General features: G+C 37.1%; 1 protein-coding gene across 7 annotated transcripts in view; it reads left to right on the top strand.

Moving 5' to 3' along the window:
- Nucleotides 1-18,781, top strand: part of LOC136875536 (uncharacterized) — an 80,454-nt gene that overhangs the window by 28,908 nt on the left and 32,765 nt on the right. For all 7 annotated transcript variants that reach the window (XR_010860463.2, XR_010860465.2, XR_010860464.2 and 4 more), the window contains one exon: nucleotides 9,351-9,478. Coding sequence is in view for 2 of the 7 variants with exons in the window: in XM_067149083.2 (XP_067005184.2) it covers nucleotides 9,351-9,376 (26 nt within the window). In the remaining 5 variants the exon portion in view is untranslated. The remainder of the gene's footprint in view (nucleotides 1-9,350; nucleotides 9,479-18,781) is intronic.

Below are 18,781 nucleotides of genomic sequence, written 5' to 3'. Positions count from 1 at the left end.
ATTAATTACCGTCCTATATTCATCATCTGAATATTTCTGTTTCCAGACCTGAACATTGGGATGAATATCTAATAAGACTCATCAGGAATCAAAGCAAAACATCCCTCAGATTATTCAAGTGTACTGACCACAATAATACAGCAGCTTTCTTTGATGAATTAAACGGTATTGGCAGAATTTGCAATGCTCAGTTAGCTATAGAATACAATTGCACCTATCTATATAAATAAAATTGTAGGAGGTCCTCTGTCTGTAATTTCTTTTGTTTTGCCAATTTTTCAGATATTTATCCGTTTTAGGTCAACTCAAGACCGAATCGGTGGTTTTTACGTTTTGTGTCTGTTTGTTTGTCTGTTTGTCTGTTTGTCTGTCTGTTTGTTTGTCTGTTCCACCATCACGTCGAAACGGCTGGATAGATCTCAACCAAACTTCATATTTAGAGTAAACTCATCACGGGGATGGTTTCGATATGCATATCATTTTAAAATCTTTCAATACTCGGGGGGTTTATAGGAAAACCAGAATGGTTTTTCCACCATCACGTTGAAACGGCTGGATAGATCTCAACTAAACTTCATATCTAGAGTATACTCATCTCGGGGAAGGTTTCGATATGCATATTATTTTAAAATCTTTGAATAGACCGGGGGTTTATAGGAAAACCAGAATGGTTTTTCCACCATCACTTCGAAACGGCTGGATAGATCTCAACCAAACTTCATATTTAGAGTATACTCATCCCGGGGAAGGTTTCGATATGCATATCATTTTAAAATCTTTCAATAGACGGGGGTTTATAGGAAAACCTGAATGGTTTTTCCACCATCACTTCGAAACGGCTGGATAGATCTCAACCAAACTTCATATTTAGAGAATACTCATCTCGGGGAAGGTTTCTATATACATATTATTTTACAATCGTCGAATAGACGGGTGGTTTATAGGAAAACCAGAGTGGGTTTCCTCCATCTTCTCTTATACTATTGATTTTCTGTAAACTTCGTTTACCGTACGTGAAACGTCTCTTCATTATAAACAACTTTCGTTATGTTCATAATTTACCTTACTCTTCACATGACGGAGAAATTTACAATTTTCCGCTGGTATCATGCTCTGCATTGAGTGACCGACAGACCGACAACGAAACTACAGGTTACCATGGCAACGTCTCTGACTGCATGCCAGCAGGGAAGTAACGTATTGCCATTTTCCTCATCATGCTTTTAAATTCGTGGTTGTTCCTTGGGTAGAAGGCAAGAGAGGCGTCAATCGGCCTATCTGCGGGATATTGGCGGAATATCGTTGGATATTATAACCGCCCTCGAATAGATTAAGTAATAACACCATTAGTCATCTTCTTATTATTTGTTTACCTAAGAATCACTGACCTAAATTTCTCCTCTGTTACCGCTTTATTATATCCATTACTCACACTAGCATAATTTATTGAGGGGCATTTGATTTTCCAATACATTCACTTGGCATTTACATATTTGTCGTTATCCGGCTGTCCGCAGTTATAATCCATTTTCTATTACTTTCAACTTTCTTAACTGTATTATTTCTTCCTTAATTACGCCGTATGTACGCGAGTGCTACAAACTACTGGATGTATTTCCACCAAGACTCATATTTAGAATACACCTGTCCTTGATAGGTTTTGGGCAAATATTGTTTCTAAATCCCTGAACTGACTGGGGGTTTATACGAAACCGAAACAGTGATTTTGCACTTCCACAAAATATACACAACCAAACTTAATGGAAATCTACCTACCTTGGTAGATAATAATTTCTAAACCTTTTTTCTCATGTGCATCATTTCGATACGAGGATTAATAAGGGAGATATCATTAACGGACCGTTTTTCTGTACAAGTCCCATCGGACTTAACTCCCGAGCGGGTGCGTGTAAAGCGTACTCCTTACAATTTGAAAACTACTGAAGACATTCGAACCAAAATTTATATTTAGCATCCACCTGTCCAAAGGTAGGTTTTAAACGTAAATAACATTTCATGTTCCGGAATGGACTGGCGGTTTATAGGGAACCGAAATGGTGATTTTACTCTTCCACAACATATACAGAACAAGACCAACCTGACTGGAAATCGACCAAACGTGATGGAATTCCACCTCTAAACCTTTTTTTCATGTGCATTCTTTCGTCAGGAGGATTACTAAGGGAGATATCATGAATGGTCACTTTTGCAGGTTAAGTCCAGCGGACATAGCCCAAAAGGTGTTTTACATGGAGCAGATTCCTTATCTATATAAATCAAATCGTAACGACTGTGTGCCTCTACACTGACTATTTTGGCGAAATTTTCGTACAGCTTTCCGTTTAAGGGGTAATAATGACCATCTCCATAATTTTTGGTTTAGTTTCCTGAAAGTACTAATTTTTACCCGCCTCGCCCAAAATCCAAATTGCGCCATAATCTGCCAGAAGAAAAAGAAGATAATTGAAATTTGACAAAATTATACGTTTAAGCCTGTAACGAACGGAAAACTTCCTAGATCATTAAATTTTTCACTTTGAATCCCCGAAGAATATCGAAATACGCAGGCAATTTTAATGATGGTGCAGACCTTCGGAAATTCCTATCCTATAACGGATTGCACAATCTCCGTTCAATTTGGAATGATCTACAACCGTGGTCTTATGACTTTTTGCCGTATCTGTATCCCTTTTACGTTTGATTTTTCTCTTTAATCGATGTTAAGTCAATTTGGAATTTTCACATGCATAATTCATACTTTCAATTACTTATATGAAATACAGAATCATTAAACTCTTCACGAAAATTGGCCCACCCAGTAGCCATATGTGAGCCAAATGCTATGTATGTATCCGAAAAGTAATGTAATGTGAGATAATCTTACAAAACCTTTACCCTGTTCCACGTTTCTAACTCAATCTGACCCAAGAATAGATGACATATCATAGGACCAGCCATTTAGGCCACTAAATCCGGCGTGTCTTATGGTATAATCCTTTGTCGATATGACGTACGTTTAGTAGCAGTTAATCTGTAAATGAAGGTCTTCAATATTGTAAATACGCATATACTTTCGTATGTCGATCTATATATATTCACTGATGTCGATTTTTAGTGATCGAGAAAGGGTGGGTCTGCTATTGTAATAAGTACTCCCCACACCGACTTTGACTGGCAGTAGGAAAGGGTTCCTTCTCCAACTCCTGTGTAACTGTCATTAGTAAGGAAAGCCTACAATTATAATGAATAGTTCCCTTCTCGATTTGACTTGCAGAAGGCAAGTGAGCATGCAGTTTTGTTTAAAACTCCCCTACCCGATTGTGTTTGGCAGTAGGTAAGGGTGCCTATCATTATAAAGAAATGTCCTCATCTAAAATGTGACTGGCATTAGGCATAGTGGCCTGCTATTTTGATGGAAACTCACCAACTTGGTGTGACTGGCAGTAAGCTGGCTGGCAGTAGGAAAATGGGCCTGGCATTATAATGATAACTGCACAACTCAATTTCGAGTGATAGTAGGGTAATTGCCTGCCATTATAATAAAAACTCCTCACCTGAAATCTGTCTGGAAGTAGGAAGGGGGCTGCCATATTAACGAAAACTCCCCAAATCGATTCTGTCCGCGTAGTAGGCAATGGGGCCTGCAATTATTACGCAATCATCCCAACTCGATTGTGAATGGCAGTAGGCAAGTGAGTCTGCCGCTATATCACAAATCCGTAACAAACACTTTACATTGGAAACAACGTACGGGGAACTCCCCATGCTCTTTCTCGGATAACGCTAAGAGACATGCAATTTTAAAACAATCTTATTTACTGCATGTACACTATTTACTTCGATAACCGAATACAATGTAGAATACCGTAGCGAAGCACGGGTACATTCGCTAGTTTAAACTAATTTTATTAGTGTACTCTCAATAAAGGGGCTGCCTGGCCGAGGCGATAAAGGCACGCTCGGTTCGCCCGGAAGGACGTAGGTTCGAATCCCCGTCAGGAAGTCGTAAAATTTAAGAAACGAGATTTCCACTTCCGGAGGTGCATATGGCCCTGAGGTTCACTCAGCCTACACTAAAAATGAGTACCAGGTTAATTCCTGGGGGCAAAGGCAGCCCAGGCGTAGAGCTAACCACTCTACCCCATCACGCGCCGAGGTTACAAATGGTGGAAGCCTTTACCTTCCACCCCTCCAAGGGCCTTCTTCATGGCCTGTACGGAGGTGGCTTTGCTTTGCTTTTACTCTCAATAAATATTTGGGTGTTGAATCTTACTCAGTAATTTTAAGTAATTTAAAACACAACAGAATAGCAATAATCTATATATATATAAAATAGCTTGTCCTGACTGACTGACTGATTCATCATCGCCGAGCCAAAACTACTAGACATAATGAAATGAAATTTTGGGGATACATTCATATTAAGATGTAGGTGCTCGCTAAGAGAGGATTTTTGGATATTCCGTTGCTAAGGGGGTGAAAAGGGGGGGTGAAGTTTTAAAATGAGTGCACCTATATCTCAAAACTTTAAAAGTTTACAAATGTAAAAATTGGTATTTAGAATCTTCTTTGAAAATAAGGAAACACGTATTTTTTTGTTTTCAGAAAATCCCAATAGGAGGGGTGAAAAAGGGTGAAAATGGGGGAAAATGTGTTGAATGCCTTTAATCAGGATACCGGTACTTATATCTCAGAAACTGAAGATATTACAGACCTGAAAATTGGTACTTTTGATCTCTTTTAAAAATAAAGAAACACGTATTTTTTTGTTTTTGGAAAATCTAATTAATGGGAGGGTGAAAAGGGGGTGAATTTTTAAAATTAGTGAATCTATATCTCCAAACTTTTAAAGTTTGCAGATGTAAAAATTGGTATTTAGAATCTTCATTAAAAATAAAGAAACACGTATTTTTTTGTTTTCGGAAAATCGCAATAGGAGGTGTGAAAAAGGGGTTGAATGCCTTTAATGAGGCTACTTATATCTCAGAAACTGAAGATATTATAGACCTGAAAATTGGTGTTTGGGATCTCCTTTAAAAATAAAGAAACACGTATTTTTTTGTTTCTGGAAAACCCAATTAAGGGGGGTAAAAAAGGGGTAATATTTTAAAATGAGTGTATCTATATCTCAAAACTTTTAAAGGTTATAGGTGTAAAAATAGGTATTTAGAATCTCCATTAAAGATAAAGAAACACGTATACTTTGTTTTCGGAAAATCCTAATAGGAGGGGTGGAAAAGGTTGAAAAAGGGGTCGAATGCATTTCATGAGTCTACTTATATTTCAGAACCTGAAGATATTACAGACCTGAAAATTGGTGTTTGGGATCTCCTTTAAAAATAAATAAACACGTATTTTTTGTTTGTGGAAAATACAATTAATGGGGGGGGGGTGAAAAGGGGGTGATTTTTTAAAATGAGTGTATCTATATCTCAAAACTTTTTAAGTTTATAGATGTAAAAATTGGTATTTAGAATCTCCTTTAAAAATAAAGAAACACGTATTCTTTTGTTTTCGGAAAACCCCAATAGGAAGGGTGTAAAAGGGTGAATAATGGGTTGAATGCCTTTCATGAGGATACTTATATTTCAGAACCTGAAGATATTACAGACCTGAAAATTGGTATTTTGGATCTACTTTAAAAGTAAAGAAACAGGTATTTTTTTCGTTTTTGGAAAATCCAAATATTGGGGGGGTGAAAACGGGGGTGAATTTTTTAAAATGAGTGTGTCTACATCTTAAAACTTTAAAATTTACAGATGTAAAAATTGGTAGTTAGAATCTCCTCTAAAAATAAAGGAACACGTATTTTTTTGTTTCCAGTAAGTCCTAATAGGAGGGGTGTAAAAGGGTGAAAAATGGGTTGAATGCCTTTAATGAGGATACACATATCTCAGAAACGAAAGATATTACAGAACTGATAATTCGCATACGGGATCTCCTTTAAAAATAAAGAAAGACGTATTTTTTAGTTTTTGGAAAAGCCAATTAATGGCGGTTAAACAGGAGTGACAAATTGGGGTGAATTTTTTGAAAGACTATATCTACAGAATATCTTGGAATCGTAAAATGTTACAGATGTAAACAGTGGGTGTAAATCTCCTGTAAATGTAAAGAAATATAGGTTATTTGTTTTTGGAAACTCTACTTAAGGGGAACCCAAAAGGGGTGAAATTTTAAAATGATAATTTTTACGGATATCTAAAAAACTTAACATGTTACAGAAGTGAAAAATAGTATTTTTTTATCTCTATTAAACATAAAGAAAAGTGTATTTTTAGTTTTTGGAAATACCACTTGGGTGAAAGGCGGGGGGGGGGGGGGGGGGTAAAGTGACTGAAAATGGTGATGAATTCTTTTAATTAGGCTACTGATATCTCAAAAATGAAGATGTTACAGACGTGAAATTTGATATTTGCAATCTGCTTTAAAAGTAAAGAAACACGTATTCTCGGAAAATCCAATGAAGGGGGGGGGGGGGGGGTGAAAGAATTGAAACATTAGTTGACAATTGTATGAGAATACATACATCTAATACTAAAGTTGTTACAGACGTGAAAATTCGTATTTGGATCTCCTTTAAAAACAAAGAAAAAGGCGTTTTGGTGGGGAAACCATCTTGGAGGGCGGGAGTGTAAAGGAGTTGAATTCCTTTCATGAGGACACATAAATCAAAAACTGAAGAAGTTAGAGTCGTGATAATTGGTATTTAGAAGATCCTTTACTATTAAAGAAACAAGTATTTTTTTGCTGGAAAATTCATTTAGGGGGAGGAGAGATTATTGTGAAATGAAGTGAAAAAAAGTAAATTATTTTTATGTGGATACTTATATCTCAAAACTGAAGGTAATAGACGTGAACATTGGTGTTTAGAATCTCCCTTAAACATAAAGAAACAAGCATCCTTTTAATTCTTTTTCGGGGGGGCGGGCTGTAAATAAACTTATCAGGGGTGGGGTGTAGAAGGAGGTGAGACCAATTGATTTTACTGTTATTAGTGTACTTATAAGGATCCTCCGTTGCTCAGGCGGCAGCGTGCCGGCCTCTCACAGCTGGGTTCCGTGGTTCAAATCCCGGTCACTCCATGTGGCATTCGTGCTGGACAAAACGGTGGCGGGACAGGTTTTTCTCCGGATACTCCGGTTTTCCCTGTCATCAGCCATTCCAGCAACACATAATAGTAATAATAATAATAATAATAATATTCCGGACCGTGGTCAAATTGTTGCGGACCGCGATGGAAACGGCTCCTGGACGGGTAATGACTAAGAATGCAGTCCGGTCGCGGGTTCAGTGCCGCCAAGGCACCCAGTATGACAGCACGCCGGATCTCCTGAAGGATTATATCCGTATTAAAAATATTATAGGAAAAGATGGCAAAGATTTACGGACCCAACTGATCTGGAGGAATACCTGAGCCTAACCCGGGAAGTACGAAATCGATTGCTGGAAAGGAAGATTTAAAAATGGGAGGAAACGTGCCGTAAAATAATAGATCGGGAATTTTGGTGGATTCTCGCAGAGAATGAGTCAGATCGCGAATTTCGGCGGATTATATATCTAAAACAATAAGCATTCAATTATAAATTTCAGTATAATACCGTAGCGAAGCACGGGTATCTTGCTAGTATCTACATATTTTTTGGTGACAAGGAAAATATCTAAGAAGGGTAAAGAAACGCATAAGCTAATATAAATATCTACATAAGTTATAATATTCATTGTAATTATTACCAAATCTCATTGATAAACAGAAATTGCCATTCGGAACACATTTCCAAGTGCAGTGCCCACAAGTGCACTTGTCAACCCTTGTGCTTGCTCTCCTCGCCCCACAGTTCAGGACTTTTTATACCCACTTGGTGAGTACATGGGTACAAAACCAGCACAAACTAGTCAACATCTGCCGAGTATACGGGCAGAGGATGAGTTCGGAGATAGGCGAGTTGAACGTGTGTGGGTATGGGTTTGAACAAGTTCAGAGAGAGGAGTATCGTTCCATCTGGGGAATTTTCAGTGGGCACAAGGAGCTGGTTTCTTATCTCTATGGGACAGTTTTCCAACATACACTAAGCGACACAGAATTCATTACTTTCATGGATATAACAGTTAATCCATTGCCTCTGTTCTTTTTTAACATTTCTTCCATAACTGAACATTACTCGGTAAAAGAGCCATTACGTACTCTTCTCAATATCAATTGATTTTCAGCACAATTTCACTGTTATACAAGCTTTACTTTGGATCCTGTTAAAGAAAGACATCTACATATGCCATATGCAACACTTCACTGCAGCTTACACTTATAACCAGTCACAGTCGTTTGCATATATTCCGAGCAGTCACCTGTATAAGGGCTAATTAAAGCTGAAGGGCAGTGCAGTTTGAATATTTGAAATGAAGTGTTTGGTCTGAAAATAAGCCAGTAGTGGGATATTATCAGTCAGTTATACAAGTAATCATCACCCCAGACAATATAAAACTTGAAGTACCGGTAGTAGACCATTGCCAGAGTCTTGGCAATGTGGAAACTGGAAATAATTCTTCCTGTGCCAGACTGCCAAAAGTTTGCCCCAAAAAGGGATTCTTTGACATAAGTTACCAGGAAATCTACACTAAAACATTGCCAGCCTGAGTACTCTTAGGTGGCTTATCTCAATTGTGTTGATATTTACCTTTTTTTTTTAAATGTACATTTTGTTTATATGCATAAGAAAAATACAATTATTTTTTGAATGTTTTTATATTTTCATTCAATACTTACATATATATATATATATACATATTTTAGTACATGTTTCAGACAGTGAGACCTTCAGGTAATGAATTAGTATGTTTTTTTTAATAAATTGAATAACATGATATAGGCGTTTGGGCTTATGCAGTGTCAAGAAAATAAGGTGAAATTCTGTATGTTTTGCAGAGAACTGAACGTACCACTTCCACTTCTATTATAACGTCTAAATTCAAACCTCATTTTTTGAGAAGCCTTTCTCGTGAACAGTTGAGATTTTCTTCTGAAGACAGAGCTAAGTTCTCTGTGAAACGTAAAGAATTTCACCTTATTTTCTTGACCTAAGCCCAAAAGCCTATATCATGTCTATACGTACAGGCCGTGAAAGCATCAATGGCAAAATTGAATATCTCTAAGTGGTGGAAATATAAAACATTCCATTTAAAGAAATTATTATTTTATTAGTGAGAGTCAGTACAGAAGAAACATGATATTCATCTATTGCAATAACAAAATGATATAATAATTCTATTATTAAAATTGTTTGTGTCTTAAACAGTTCGTGTTCATAACTCGATTGATGTGTGTGTGATTGAAATATATTCTTGTCTCGCAGCTTCTCTGACTACTGGTGGAATCTGAAGTATGCCGCAGTAAATATATTTTATTGCCAGTTGACTGTCTCTCGTGAAGTCTACATCCAACAGCATGCTCACACAACTGCTAAATATGTTTTCTGTTAAGGTAAGTGTTTTATATATTAGCCAGGAATTGTTTTAAACATATGATGATGATGATGATGATGATATTTGGACATCTTTGATTTCTTGATGAGGGAACAAGGAATTAGCATGGTAGAGTTATTCATGACTATTGTTGTTGTGCTCATTGTCGCAAGACCTCCAGATCTGTATAGTATCTAAACCATGGAGACATAACTCATTTATATATATATTGGCTGCGGTTAGATCTGTGGCTTTGGGCCGATGATCTGAGATGTTAGGCCCCTTTAAACAACAAGCATCATCATCCGATCTATGGCCACCAAAAGTTTATGGCAATACTACTGAGCTGTCATGCCCCCACCCCACCTAGACTATATCATACCATACTGTTGTGATATCTTGTGGTGTGGATTTCATGAATATTGCTGTGACATTTCACACCATCTTTGACTGGAGTGCTCACTTAATAATTGAAGACTAATGGAAAATGGAAAACAGGCATGCTTAGTTTGGATTCAGTTGTGCTTCATTCCAACTCTGAAGAGTTACATACCGAGCTCGATAGCCGCAGTCGCTTAAGTGCGGCCAGTATCCAGTAATCGGGAGATAGTGGGTTCGAATCCCACTGTCGGCAGCCCTGAAGATGGTTTTCTGTGGTTTCCCATTTTCACACCAGGCAAATGCTGGGGCTGTACCTTAATTAAGGCCACGGCCGTTTCCTTTCCACTCCTAGACCTCTCCTATCCCATCGTTGCCGTAAGACTTATCTGTGTCAGCGCGACGTGAAACAAATAGCAAATAAATAAAAAATAAAAGAGTTACATACCGAGCGAGTTGATCGTGCGGTTAAGAGTGCGCAGCTGTGAGCTTGCATTCGAGAGGTAGTGGGTTCGAGCCCCATTTTCGGCAGCCCTGAGGATGGTTTTCCATGGTTTTCTATTTTCACTCCAGGCAAATGCTGGGGCTGTACGTTAATTTAGGCCACAGCCGCTTCCTTCCCACTCCTAGCCCTTTTCTATCCCATCATCGCCGTAAAACCTATCTGTGTCGGTGCAACGTAAAGCCAGTTGTAAATATATTTTTTAAAAAAACAGAAGAAGAGTTACATTTATATAGGCCTAATGTAACATTTATTATCACATCATAGCATCATTATTTTTGGAATAACATAAGGTGCATTTCCATGATTGGGATAAGGAGGCATGGGCAATTTATTTGAATTGCAGGCAGAATACAGATCTTTTATATTTGGAATGTAACTGATCCATGGACCAGATTAGTGTAGGAATGTAGTGTTACTCAGTAGCTCCCTAACTAATGGAAATTATAAGGAGAATAGCTTAATGGCCGGTTTCTGGAATGACAGTTATCTGTAGATGCGTAGTTATCAGTGACTTAACATGGTGATATGTTTAAGACGAGTTTCCGAAACACCAGTTATTGGCTTCTTCACAGTTATCTGCGCAACGACTGGTAACTGCAGCTAGTGCTGTAGTTACCTCTATGTAAGAACTGATTCCAGCATATACTGCTGTGAGGCGCCACTCGTAGAAGGTCTTATATTCATTTCGTAAACATTAATATGTGATAATGAACTGGTTATAATATATTTACAGTCATTCATTGTAGTTTTCACGTGCTTGGGTGTGCTGGAGTCGACATTATTTTGGTCACTGGCTTTTAGTCACTGATTCCACTTAAATGGTGTCATCTGTCCCTGTCATCTGTTTAGGTTATAGTCTTCTCGGAGTATTACGCCTCTAATGTAGATGTATCTTGCAATACAGGAAATGAATCGTCAATTAAAATAGAACTCGAATAAAATGGATTTTCATCAGGCTCAAATTGATCTTTCTGTGTACAGTAGAATGAATGTTAAGATCTCTTTCGTCAGGCTTTTATTCATGTGTCCACCAACAGTTAGTTAACACCCAGTCTGATATTATGGAATATTTACATTTGTATTAAATAATAAATATCTTAGGTACCGGTATGCATTTAATATAAGCCTGCTGAAAAATAAATATAGATTTTTCATTGCTTTTTTAATGTTATTATATTCTTTAACCGGTGACGTGAGGTCTCATAGACTCCCAGTAAACATAAAACATCTGGACTTAATTAAAAATCTTGCAGGGAGCTGTAGGTTATGTCATCATCTTATCTGTGTCAACACACTTCACACCCTAGGTCGGGATTACCTCGCTAGGGTCGATTGAAATTCTCGAGTGGACTTCATGTCAGCAGTTACGAGAGTATTTTTGTCAATTCATGTTGCGTGTTCAGTGTAAGTAAAACATCTCAAATGTTGCAGTTATTATGAACTACAAATTCTCAGTTCTAGGAGTACATTAGGGAACTACAGTACTAGTGAAAAATTGAGTGATATGGCTATTTTCTTTTGGCTGTTGGAGATCGCAGATTGTGATGCTTTCGTGTTGTCCCAGTTGTGCCATGAAAGCCCGGAAAAAAATGAATTCTTGAAGGGTTTGGCATCTGATCAGGTGAAATAACATGTCAAAGAAGAACGATAAATGAGAGAGTTCCCAGGGAGATACGAACAGGAATAAGCAACATTTCGTGCATAAGACTCGGCGTCGAGATACGGAAGAAAACTGAAGAAACTGCAATCTTGCCGTACATATCCAGCATTCTTGAAGAGAAAAACAGCATATGCGTGCTTTAAGTAGGAGTTTTCGGTTTGTTTGCAATACCTGTTTATTTCTGTATTGCCGTTTTCAGCGTTACTTTTATGTCGTAATGAACCTGATCGCTTGGCACGGCCTATTTACCTTGCCGTACGACATATCGATGCAGTATGTAATGCCTGTTCACAGCGGGAACAAATGGATATCCCACGATCAGTGCAGAACTTCAGTGCTGGAATGATAGGTTCCAAAGTGTGCTGCACGTTTCCATTTATGGATTTTTTTCGTTTACGCTTGTTGTGTTCTGGATCAGTGAAAAGTGATCTGTTTGGAAATTGCTGTGTATTTTTATAATTTTACTGACGACAACGATCAAGGTGAAATTTAGACGATGACTGCGTACTGTGAATAAGAAAGAACGGGAAATATATATAATGTTTGCATTATTTGATCGTAAATACTGTATATTCATATTATAAGAGATTATTACGTGCTAATCACATTGATTGAGATGACTATGTACATATTTGGTAACCATTTTTCATTGTAGAAAACTTCTGCAAGTAAAAGTAACTAGATATTACCAAAATAACCCTAAAATCATTTGCGTAGAGACATCTATTGGAGGACGACAGCTACTAAACATGACAATAACTGCACTGTTTATTACCAGGGCTTATAAATCTGGATTTAAGTTTCCAGAAACTCATTAAAGTTAACAGCGCAGTTAAAGTTACAAGCGCATTTAGGTAACTCACAGGTACCTATGGTGTACCAGAAACCGGCCATAAGTGGGGGAATGATGGCCAGGAGTCATGCATGAAAACTGAAAAGTTATCCATGTTGGTGTTAAATAGCTTCTGTGATCATTTAACTGCTGCTGTGAAAGAAGAAATGAGTCTGTCCGAATACCTCTCCAGACATCAGCAGAACACCAGTTTAGTATAAAACTCGTACTGCCTGACTTATAAATAATAATTTCTTAGAGAATTCAAGTCTAATCAGTAATGATATAAGATAAGATAGTCCTCTCCTCCAAAAGCATAGTCCATTTTGTGCATATGAAATATTATGCCCCACTTTAACTTTGTTGAATTCCTTCATCCTTTTGCTGGGTTGGGTATCTCAGATGGTAGAGCGCTAGTCTTCTGAGCCCAAGATAGTAAGTTGAAGATACTCAAATTAACTGGCCTTATGTCAGTAGATGTACCAGCACATAAAAAAGCTTGTGGGACAAAATTCTGACATATCAGCATCTTCAAAAACCTTAAGAATAGTTAGCTAGTGTCATATAAATCCATTTCCAAGTACGTGTACTTTAGCTTATTTTGGTACAATGTGCTTTGAAACACAATTTATGTGTTTTATAAGGTAAGCTCAGTTTCTTGTTCCTACAAACCACTTTTTTTTTTAATCAACATGCTCAATGTTGAATCATACATCATATTTATAAGATGCATTATTTTCTTATAAAAATTGATAGCACCCAGGTTAATGGATGCTGTAAACTCAATTGTTTACCCATTTTCTCATAATTGTTCATTTGGTCCTCTAAACTGCACAAGATGCTGTTTAAAACACTCTCTAAACACACTGAAACTGCTGGTAACACAAGTTGTAGTGTAGTTGCTTTCATAAAACTGCCAACGAAGACCTCAAATTGTTTTGTATTTTTATTTGTACCTATTTGCGTGATGGAAGGGGAACAAAAGAAGTGTAGAAAAGCCTGCCTGACAACCATGATTATTAAGGTGTCAAGTCTTTATGGTCTGACACTGTGGTTGGTTTGATCACTTAAAGTTAAAAGTTTCATTGTTCCGTATTGAAGAATATCACAGTTAAAATTGAAATAATTGAAAAATAGATTCAACCTATTCAATACAAAAGAATAAGAAATGTAGTAAATTACATTCTCATTTAATAATAAGTAGAAATGGTACCGGTTTCGACCCTAGTCCAGGTCATAGTCAGCCGATTAAAACATGAAAAACAATGCATAGGAAAAGGAAAAGATTAAGTACACTCCGGATCAGTAGAAGAGGCGATATAAATGAACAGGGGTAGACAATGTAAAACTCAGAAGAAGTAAAATGAAAGTCAGTCAAAAGAAAACAGTGCGCAATTCTCTGAGTGGCAGCATGGCACACGCAGCGCTAGGCAAAGTCCCACAATGTTTACGAATAGCGGAGAACGGTTAAATGAGCAAGTTTTTAAGCACTGTCAGGCACAAAGTCACATCACAATCGAACACATACGAAGATCCATGATCGTGCAGGAGTTGAAGACGAGTAGGTCCATTGAAGCAACTTGCCAGCTCCCGGTGATCAGCGCGACACATTCAATATCAGGCACTGTGGTTTCAAACGCCAAAGTAAAATGGAGAATAGCTTGAAGATCCAGTAATTTACTTTGGTCGCGGGAAAGTAAGTATATAGATAAATATAATACAATTCAATATAATTGGATAAGTAATTGTGCTCCTATAGAATACTTAGAACAGTTGACGTGAAAAAACAATTATGAAGAGAAAAAAATATAGTAAAAAGCGCAATACCGGAAACAAATGAAAACGTATATGCACAGTGCGCAATTTTTAAAACGTAAAAAATTTAGGTCTTGATTGAAGTAGTCGAAATCGGTGCAAGGCAGGAGTTGAGTATGAATGAGAAGAACCGAAATGAAGGTGGAATTGATTTTTTTTTTTTAATATATAAAGAGAAGATAGAATAAATTAATAGCGGAAGAGGAATAGTGGAATAAGATAAGAATAAAAGAAATTGAAATTAAATGGTGTTGAGGAAGGAAAAGATAGGGAGATAGATGAAGGAGGGGTAGTTTAGGGTGGGTTATAGGACTTAGAAAATGTGGGTAGGAACTTTGTAAGGCATGGAAAATAGAATTGGGGTTTTGAAATTTAGAATTTTTGAGAAGAAGAAATAGGAAATCGAAAAGGATATTGGGTTTTTCAGAAATGTTGTTTAAATTGAAATTAGGGTTAAAGTATTGATCAAGGTAAATTAAGCAATTTTCAGTAGTGTTTAAGAGGGGGCCTTTGTTTATGATTTTAAGTATTTTCATGTCTTTTTCACTATTGGTGAAACTATGGTTGGAGTCTTGTATGTGTTGTCCTATGGCGGAGAATCTATTGTATTTAATGGCGTTGATATGTTCGGAGTATCTGATATTGAAGTTGCGGCCAGTTTGTCCGATGTAGGAGGAGTTGCAGTTGTTGCATTTGAATCTGTACACTCCAGATTTAGAAAAAGCATTAGATTTATTTAGTGATTTAAAGTTGTGTAAAATATCTAAATTTCTATTGTTAGTTCTAAAAGAAATTTTCATGTTGTGTTTTTTAAAAATATTAGTTATTTTATAAGCATCTTGAGTGAAAGTGAAAGTGGAAAATGCAACTAGGACTAGGGTCGAAACCGGTACCATTTCTACTTATTATTAAATGAGAATGTAATTTACTACATTTCTTATTCTTTTGTATTGAATAGGTTGAATCTATTTTTCAATTATTTCAATTTTAACTGTGGTTTGATCACATCGGTGGAAAAAATGTCGCCATTAGAATGTTGGCCAGCAGGGGAGGAAAGGTGGTGGTATACAATTCCTAATCACTAGATTGCATTAATAACTAAACTTATGTCGTAATGGTCCACCTTTTCAGTACTATATTACACAATGCTTAATTACATTTTTAGGCTATGCAAAACTGTACAAACACATCTAGTAACTAAAACAAATGTACACACACAAATTTGTATTGGTATTATAAATTTACTCATTCGGGACAAATATTTCAGGTTCCCTATGGGAATTAACATCTATATCATCTGATGGCTAGGCAGGCATCAATTTTTTAAAATGAGACAAAGTCCCTCATAGTGCATTGGCACTGCCGGTTGCTCCAGGTAGTCTATGCAATGACCTCCACGGTATGCACTAGCCAGGCATCTTGGTAGGTGTGCTATTTACCAACTGATGAGCCCAATTTAGCACACTGGGGCAAAACGCTGGCAACCAGGAATGAGTTAGCTAGAAACTTTATAATGTCCAATAATGGATCAACTATATTGGTATCACATGATAGCTTCGCGTGTGAATATAGTTACCATGGAAACAGCTGGCAGGTATATCCCAAAAGAGCAGAAAACTACAGTATCAGGAAATTCCTGACAGTCATCTGCTGAGAGTTAATATATTGTATTGATTAGATCAGAGGTAGTCGGATTTTTGAAGGGCAGAGAAAAGTCCATTTGACACTCCATGTCATACGATGTCGGCATGTAAAAGATCTCTGGTGCCACATTTGGTGTTTACCCGACAAAATTAATTAAATCTCAGCCATAGACGCCCAAGAGAGTTTCGGTTTACTCGGTCTGCCATCTAGTGGGCCTAGAGTAAAACGGAACGTCGAAATTGACGAGCAGACAGCCAGATGGCGTCAACTTGAAATGTCTGTACACGGTAGCTGAGGCCATATTATTATTATTATTATTATTATTATTATTATTATTATTATTAGTAATATTAGATCAGTTAGAAGATAGAAACAAAGACATTACTCATGTCTTTATGAGTCAGACAAATGCATGTTGACACAGCATGGAAGAAAGTGGCAATATGACGGTACTAAATGGAGCATCGAAGGCTCTGATGCTGTTGACTACATATAGTAGAAGAGTTGTTTTATTTCAATTGTTCCGTGCATCAATCTTCCATTTCCCTCCGACTAGCTATCTATTTTTCTGAAATTGTGCTATAATTCAGAATTTCCTTATTCAGTTTTTAGAATGCCCATGCCTGCTTCATTTAGCATGTAACAGGAAGCTTTGTTTTATTTGGTTTCATAAGTCTTTAGCAAAGGCAAATACCTATAGCTAACTGGAGGTAGACATTATTAAAAATAATTTTTTCAGTACTGTAGTGTACTATGTTACATACTGTACATAGAATTCAAATGAAACAAGCGTAAAGTAATATGTAATAATAACTTGAACTTATCAGTATCAGTTGTACACATCCATCCTTCTAACATAGCCAAGAGTGGAAAATTAACCCACTTCTCTAGGCATACTCAATTCGAGATTGTCAGATTCAGCTTAAAATCACAGCTGAGCCAGAAATCCAACCCATGCTAACTGGGTGCAAATTTTGAGAATTTATTTCAGCATCATTTGATGCCAACAAAATTATCTTTATACATACTGTAGTATGATTCTTTGTATTTCTAATAGTGTAAAAGTAAAGAGAAGAATAGCGAGAACATGCATAAATGAAAAATATCAAAAAGATGGACAATAGTGGTTAGTGCCAAATGAAGTGGTGTACAGCGAACTGTAGCCCATCACAGATACTGTTTATTTATTTTAAATTTTTAGCCAACATAGGACTACTTTAGTCAGGTTTATGGAGGTTTTCTTCTTTTTGTCAGCCCAGTACTGTTTCATCTTTTCTGAACATAATTTTCTTTCTGCTTCTGGAATCACTGCTCTCTGCTTATTGATTTTCGTCTGTAGTCTAGTGTGTTTATCTTTCAATATCTTGAATGTATTTGTTTTGTATTTTAAATCTTCTATTGTAATATGTAACTCTCCCATGTCTTCTTTATGTTCTGTGATCCATCTAATATTATTCTTACTCTTACTCTTACCGAGCTCGATAGCTGCAGTCACTTAAGTGCGGCCAGTATCCAGTATTCGGGAGATAGTAGGTTCGAACCCCACTGTCGGCAGCCCTGAAAATGGTTTTCTGTGGTTTCCCACTTTCACACCAGGCAAATGCTGGGGCTGTACCTTAATTAACGCAACGGCCGCTTCCTTCCCACTCCTGGCCCTTCCCTGTTCCATCATCGCCATAAGACCTATCTGTGTCGGTGCGACGTAAAGCAACTAGCAAAAAAGAACTCTTACTCTTCCATAATTTTTCTATTATTTTTCCACTGATTCTATTTTCTGGTGACCGTATTAGATGTTGTAAGAATGATATTTGTTTCTTTTTTCATTGTGCTAGTCACAGGTTCTATTTCTTTATGAACAATTTTATTGGAAGCTAGTCTCTACACTCTGTCTACTTGATAATTTATATTTAAACAGGTTCTCACTACTCTCCTTTTTAACTTGAGTACACTGTCTATTGCAACTGTGTTTGTTGTTTTGAATAATGTTTCACATGGAAGAAGAGAATGTCTTTTTGGGGGGGGGGGGGGAGAGGAGTCACATTATAAGATCACCAGATTACCAAGAAAAATTATAGAGAAAACCTGGAATCTGAAGCAAAAAGTAGGATGGATTAAGGAAATTAGAGAGGATATGGAAGAACTAGAAATAACTCCGGACAATGAATATTGAATTTTCACGACCGCATTGTAATCGAAACCGACTTTCAACCTATTAGGTCGTGTTACGTACATTTAGTACGTGTTGAAGAGATGTTAAGTACAGAACAAAAATGGCCAACCAGACACCAGTGGGATCCGAACCCACAACCTCCCGATTTCGCATCGGTTGTGGGTTCGGATCCCACTGGTGTCTGGTTGGCCATTTTTGTTCTGTACTTAACATCTCTTCAACATGTACTAAATGTACGTAACACGACTTAATAGGTTGAAAGTCGGTTTCGAAAACTCCGGACAGTTTGCTAAACAAAACAGAAAATTTAAAGAAACT

The sequence above is a fragment of the Anabrus simplex genome, chromosome 6, assembly GCF_040414725.1.
Source record: "Anabrus simplex isolate iqAnaSimp1 chromosome 6, ASM4041472v1, whole genome shotgun sequence".
Lineage (NCBI taxonomy): Eukaryota > Metazoa > Arthropoda > Insecta > Orthoptera > Tettigoniidae > Anabrus > Anabrus simplex.
Note: the sequence above shows the minus strand (reverse complement) of the source record. Positions and strands in the feature narration are given on the sequence as shown.